Source organism: Impatiens glandulifera, chromosome 4, assembly GCF_907164915.1.
Source record: "Impatiens glandulifera chromosome 4, dImpGla2.1, whole genome shotgun sequence".
Lineage (NCBI taxonomy): Eukaryota > Viridiplantae > Streptophyta > Magnoliopsida > Ericales > Balsaminaceae > Impatiens > Impatiens glandulifera.
Window position 1 is genome coordinate 1,608,773 of NC_061865.1, and position 6,802 is coordinate 1,615,574.

Consider the following 6,802-nt stretch of genomic DNA (forward strand, 5'->3'; position numbering starts at 1 on the left):
GTAATTTTTGAATAAAATGGAGGCGGATATCCGATCCGAAATACCGGATCGATAGGTTTGTCCATCCCTATGTGTAATAAAAGAAATTATAATTGTTTGATATAGACTCACTAAGTCCAATTATGTAATTTATAAATATATTGTTTATAAGTTGTAATTTTTCTCTAGTAACTTGTGGTTTTATCGTACTTTATTTGTTTATGCAGCTTTAAATCTATATCCATTTTTTAATGAATTTTATTTGTCAAACAATTATAATTAAAAAATATAAACTATAAACTATGATAATTTTAAAATACTAATACAGTATCAAGAATAAAAATAAAATATAAGTTAATCAAATACATTTTCAAAATGTAGGTGTTTATTTTCACTTGTAGCCAAACACTGGGGGTTTATCCATCCCTTTAACTCTAGTAATTAAAAAACATCACTTTTTGTTTAAATTAATTTTCCTGTATATTACAAGAAATTTTAATCATTATAAAAGGGGTTACACTATCCTACAACTATGATACAAACACATCCATTTATAAAATACATCTTAACCGTTCAACCAATCTACACTTTAAATCAACGGTGTTGAATCAAAGAACAGTCTCCTTAAGCCGCAAATCACAATCGTCAAATCATCTTTGACGGACTTGACTACTTTATTCAATTCTTTGTAAACCAACATCCGTTCTCGCCGGCGACGATGATTTCGAAACTTCCGATCGCCGTCGTTCTAACTGTCTTTACGATATCCTTATTGGTTGAATCAAGGAGCGATTCTAACAGTGTTTATTCTCCATGTGCGGATACGTTGATTCAGCGAGCTGATGGTTTCACCTTCGGTATTGCTTTTGCATCCAGAGGCTCTTTTTTGCCATCTTCAAACACTTCTGCTCAGCTTTCACCTTGCGATAGACGGCTTAATCTATCTACTTCTAATTCTCAGTTAGCCGTTTTTCGACCTAAGGTTGATGAGATCTCACTTCTTACGGTCAACACTTCCAGCTTCTCTCCGGTATTGATTTCTGTCTTTACTTCTTGTATATCAGTAATTAATGTGTTTAATTGTCTGCGATGTTGTTTGTTTTTGTTTTAAATCATTTCTTGTTACCTACCGGATCTAGGGTTTTATCTGCTAGAAAGAACAGGCGTTGATTTTGACGTTTAGGCATCTGTTCGTTTCGATATTGGACTTTGAATTGTTCTGGTTATCATGAGATTCGATCATGATAGTACAATATGTTGTCTTTCTTGGAGATTTTGCTCTTTGAAGTTTTGATTTCATTCGATTTTAGTGCTTAGTCTCCACCATTCTACATAGGGAAATTGGGAACATATATAGTGAGTTGATGATGATGAAAGTTGCCACGAAACAAGTGAATTTTTAAGTTCAAATTATTTATAGTTAGGCATTGATTATGGCTAGATGAGTTATATGAACATGTCTGACTAGAGGCAGAAATCTAAATTTGGAATAAGATGGTGATGAACTAGATTTGTTCGAACCTACCAACTAGTTGAAGATAATCCATTTTTCCTTGGAAAATTTGTCATTTCCAAACTTATTTTTTGCCAATTGTTCCTATATGAATCCTTTAGCTGATATAGGTTCTTAAATGTGTTCTATCAAACATATGAAGTACTTTGATTCAAATAATATAAGCATTTTGATCCTACTTATCATTCAAATATAAACTAGAGTGGGTTCCAGTTGAGGATTTCAGGTTTTTGTATTGTGAGTTTCCCAATCTTTCTGGGCTTATGTTGGGATCTTCCCAGAATTCAACAGATGTAGTTGAAGATCAGTGAGACAAACAATTGAAGTGATGATCAAAAGAAACTGATTGTTTATTTAGGGTGTGGGGGATGGTTTTGTCTCCTCTTTAGTCTTTAGAGAATTGCCCTTTTCAAACTCACTGATCTCTTTGATAATAATATCTTAAAGAGTGATTGATTGATTGGATGAAAGTAATCATACCCATCCAAGTTGTGTTGTGTAACTTGGATCAATATTACTTTGTCTAGCATCTTTTCCTATTTTACTAATGACTTTGATTAAGCTTTGTTATTGATCACTCCTATGTAAAGAATTGGAGTTCACGTAGTTAAATACTAAGGTGTTTAGTCTCAATAGCCTTGGACTAGGAGACAATACTAAGGTCTAATGAGCTATTCTCATTAAAAGCACCAGATTAAAGAGGTCATAACGGTGAGTTGTTTTGCTAGCTTGTGAATGTACCTTTTATTAGAAAATAGAACCCTAGTTGTCGGGGAGAAAATAATAGGGAAGAAAGAGAATCTCTAACAAGAGAATATTCAATTCATTTCATAACTACACATAACAACTATTATTCTATTTATACCGCTCTATTAATAACTTGTCACTTTTTCCTGTCACTTATCCTAATTGGTAGGCTTATCAACCGCATACTTCAACCATAACGTTAGGCTTCCCAACCGTACACTTTCACTTAGCCCTAATCCTTTCCACTTGTATCAGCTTCCTCCAGGACTAGTCGATGGATTAGTTGATGTGCACAAAAGTCGGTCCAGATTACAGGGTCTTGTTTGATCTAGGGTTATTTCCAAATAATCTTGTTAGTTGTTAGATTTAAGTTATTCAAAATTAAGTTATTTGAATAAAATGATAATAGGGGTGTGTATATATATATAAAGGGTATTTATCTATTTTGGTTGATAATTTGAAATATGATTCATCAAACACTGCTTAAATGAACATCCTTGGTTGGATTTATGAAAAGCCAAAAAAGAATCAACATTTCACAATCATTTTGACTTGCCCCAGGACAATGTTGGCGGATACATGGTTGCTTTTGCGGGTAGAAAATACGCTGCAAGATCTCTCCCTGCCTTTGTCGCAAACAGCACCTTTACTGTAACAAGCTTTACACTCGTAAGAAATTATTTCCTCAATTTGGGTTTTCTATTCGAAATGAAATTTCAACATCTAGTAGTCATTAATTCGTCTAAGAAATTACCTATTGACAAAAACAGGTTCTAGAATTCCAAAAAGGAAGGCTGCAAAACTTGTACTGGAAAAGAGACGGTTGTTCAAAGTGCCCCGACAGTTCGAAATTAGTGTGCCTGAATAATCAAGACTGCGCTATTAGAACAAACAGTTGCAAGAACCACGGAGGAGATGTAGATTGCAGTCTTGGGATTCAGTTATCATTCTCGGGAACTGACAAGCATCTCTCGGTTTTCAATTCTTGGTATGAAGTGAAAAACCTTCGCCAATACTCACTCTATGGTTTATATTCGAACCTCAAGGACTCTCTCACGAGTCAGTATAGCAATATCTTCTCGTGAACTAAATATTGATTGCCATGTTTTTTCTTTGTCTACTTAAATTTTTTTATTTGTGTTCTTTCTCAAATTGTAATGTTCGAAATCGAGAATACTGCTTCTGTCTGTAATGTGTTTATATACTTGTTGATTCTTCGGCTTTACGTAATATTTGTGAATTTCAATGAAATCGAAAATGAGGTCTAAATCTTCCAAACCAAACAAGCTAGAATTTTCAAACAGATAAGGCTGTATGTGAGATAGAAGTGTTTAATTAGACTGTATATATTTATTTTATTGGTGAAAATATGTATTATGAATTTTATATCTTGAAAAAGTTAACTATTTTGTGATTATTTGGATTAAGATTATTAAATGTTTTATAAATAAAAATATAGTAGTTGTAAATAGTGTTTTAATTGAATAATTTGATTGTCAATGGGCCATATATTGAGTCATTGTAGAAGTTATTATTTTGTTAATTTTGTCTAAAAAAATTCAAGTGATAAATATTTGCTGTTAGTATAAAAGTTACAAAAATATAATAAATAAATAAATATTTTTACAAAATGAAAATTTTATCATTTTAAAGCGGCTTAGAATTATTTAAAAATAATCCAAATAACCCTACATGATTTTAAATAAGAATGAGACTGAAACTTTAGTTAAAGATTTTTTTTTATCATTTGGGCTTGTTTTCTTTTTTAAATAATCAATAAATGATTTCAAATATCTTTGTTTGATATAAGTTATTGAAAAAATAAACTCTTTAGATAGTATATAAATAAAAAACACAGTCTTTTCAAAATTAGGTATTTTATTGTAATTTAAATTATATAATTAATAAAATAGTTTTATAATTTGAAAATGAATTATTTAAAATTAAGTTAAACTAAGCTCTCATGGTTGGTAGATATATATTATTTTATCTAAAAAACATTAAATCAAAAATTAGTTGTCACAAAGTTGTCTGACCTACTCTACATTACTATAATGCTTAAATATCTCAATTGTTATTTTAATTAATATATAGTCTTATACCCATTACTATAGAATTAAAGGGATTCCACTAATTTTGTGTTGCTCTCTCCATCACTTAAAAAAAAAATTGGAATCTAATACTTGCTCTTTGACACTATTAGAATCTGAAATTGGATGTCTTTTATTAGGGTTTGTTTGGTTCTACACATTAACTCAACATGTCTCCAATGTTTTGAAGAGAAATTACATATATGTCATTGTCATATTTCTCTCATTTTCATATCTTCCCAAAGGTTTAATTTATTTGCTGCAACAACATTCAAGGTCATTTAAGTAATTTGCATGTCACATCTTTGTTGCCTTAATCCCAAACATGTAATATATTATATATATAACAAAATCATGTTATACTAGTTGATTCATATGGCTAATACATATATTTACTATTAAATTATGCACAAATTTTAAAATAAGCATTTACAGTATAAAACATATATAGTTTTATATCATTAAAAAATGAAATAACAATGTTAAATATTGATCACTTTAGATGGCATCTAATGTTATGTGATTAACATTTAACACAAAATAAATAAATAAAATTATAAATTTATATATATATATAATATTTTTTTCTTAAGTTTTTCAAACATCTTCGATATCTCTTTTAAATAAACATTTTTACCATTTTTTTTAATATATTTTTATATAAAAAATATTTAACTACCAATACATTATTTAACTATTATTTTTATCTTTAATTTCATTATATTATTAATTTATTCTTTTTTCATTTTATTAATAATTGAATCTTATTATTATTTATGTTTATTAATAATTTATTATTATTTACATTATTAGTAATTTAATTATATTATTATTTTATTCTTATTATATTCATGCGTATTCTTATAAAAAGTTTGTTCTTGTAATATAATATCAACAAAATAATTCAAAACCAATATTTGTTCCTTATCTTTTAACTCAATATATATTTTTTTAAATAAATAAATCTTTCAATAATATTTTAAATAAAAATTTCACTTTTGTTTGTTTTGTATTTTCTTTGAATTTACAAATATAACAACCAATTAAGATATAAAGATAAAAATTAAAAGAAATTAATTAAAGAAAATTTATATAAAATATAATATAAAAAGCAGTATTAGCTGTAAAATAAAAATAAAAAATAATTGAGGAGACAGAAGATATAATTTATTTAAAAATTATCACATATTTAACTTAAATTAAGTTTATTTATTTGGAAATTATTTATTTTAAGAAGTTTAAAAAAAATAATAAGAAATTCATTAATTAAAATTTTATTTCAAATTTTTTTTGTATAATTTAACGGTAATCTATATAATAGTCCATTAATATACTAATAATTTATTCACAATAATTAGATTAATAATTGACATACGTCAGGGATGATGTCATTAAGCTATTAATGGAATAATTTATTAATTTAATACTCTTAAACCAAAAAAAGTTAAAAAGTTTCAGCATGTCCATAAATGGTGGGTGTTTGCTGGCTATAAAGGTGATAAAAATAATTATTTAAAGTTTGATCTAACCAGATGTAAAGGCTAGTTTGATTCAAGTTAAAAGGTAAAAAAAATTTGAATGCTTAATAAATTTTTACATTAATTTTAGTGAATAAATTATTATTTATAAATACACGAAGATTACCAATAAATTAATCGATTAAACGTATTAAATACATATAGGTGAATTCAGATTTTTTAAATAACTTAAATTATGTAAGTAATAAGATTTTAAAAGTATTAATAAATAATGATAAAATTTATTAAATTATAATTTAATATTTTAATTAATAAATTCAGTAAACTAATAGATAAAAACAAATTAATTAAGTTATTTAAATATAAGAAATTCAAAATGAGTTATATAAAATGTATCTAAATATTTAAAAATAAACTGAATTAAACTAACCATTTGATTGCATTTCTTGATAATCACACCATATAATAATATTACTCTTAAATTTATATTTTTTTTGGAATTTACAACTTTATGTGATGATTATTTTGTATATATTATTATTTCTATATGTGAGGATTATTCCACTTGGAGCCTTCTAGTGCAAAGACAGGTGGCTCACATCATATTCCACAATGAATTTGTCAAGAGTATACGTCACTTTTTTTTTTTTTTTTAACTTAGAGCTTGTTTGATATTGTTTTTTTTTTTTAACAAAAACTGTTTTTTTTACTTAAATTCGGTTTGATATGATTTGAAAAAATATAGTTTTTAATATATATTATCTAAGTATCTTTATTTTGTTTAATAATAAAATTATAAAAATAAGGAATAATTTTGTATTTTATTTAATTAATATAATTATTTAATTAATGAAAGAATAATAATAATTATGTTTTAGAATAAAATCTCCATAAAGAAAATAAAAGTAAAAATTGAAGATGAATAAAAAAAAGAGGGATGTTATTGTAATACTATCTTTAAAGTAGCCAAATAAAAATGAAAAGAAGGTGAAGGG

General features: G+C 26.5%; 1 protein-coding gene across 1 annotated transcript; it reads left to right on the forward strand.

The window, feature by feature from the left end:
- Positions 1-634: 634 nt before the first annotated feature.
- On the forward strand, positions 635-3,464 carry LOC124936848. The gene is made up of 3 exons (XM_047477370.1): positions 635-1,009; positions 2,801-2,908; positions 3,010-3,464. Exons 1-3 carry the CDS (start codon positions 698-700, stop codon positions 3,322-3,324), a joined length of 735 nt encoding a protein of 244 aa, XP_047333326.1. The 5' UTR covers positions 635-697; the 3' UTR covers positions 3,325-3,464.
- Positions 3,465-6,802: the final 3,338 nt, after the last annotated feature.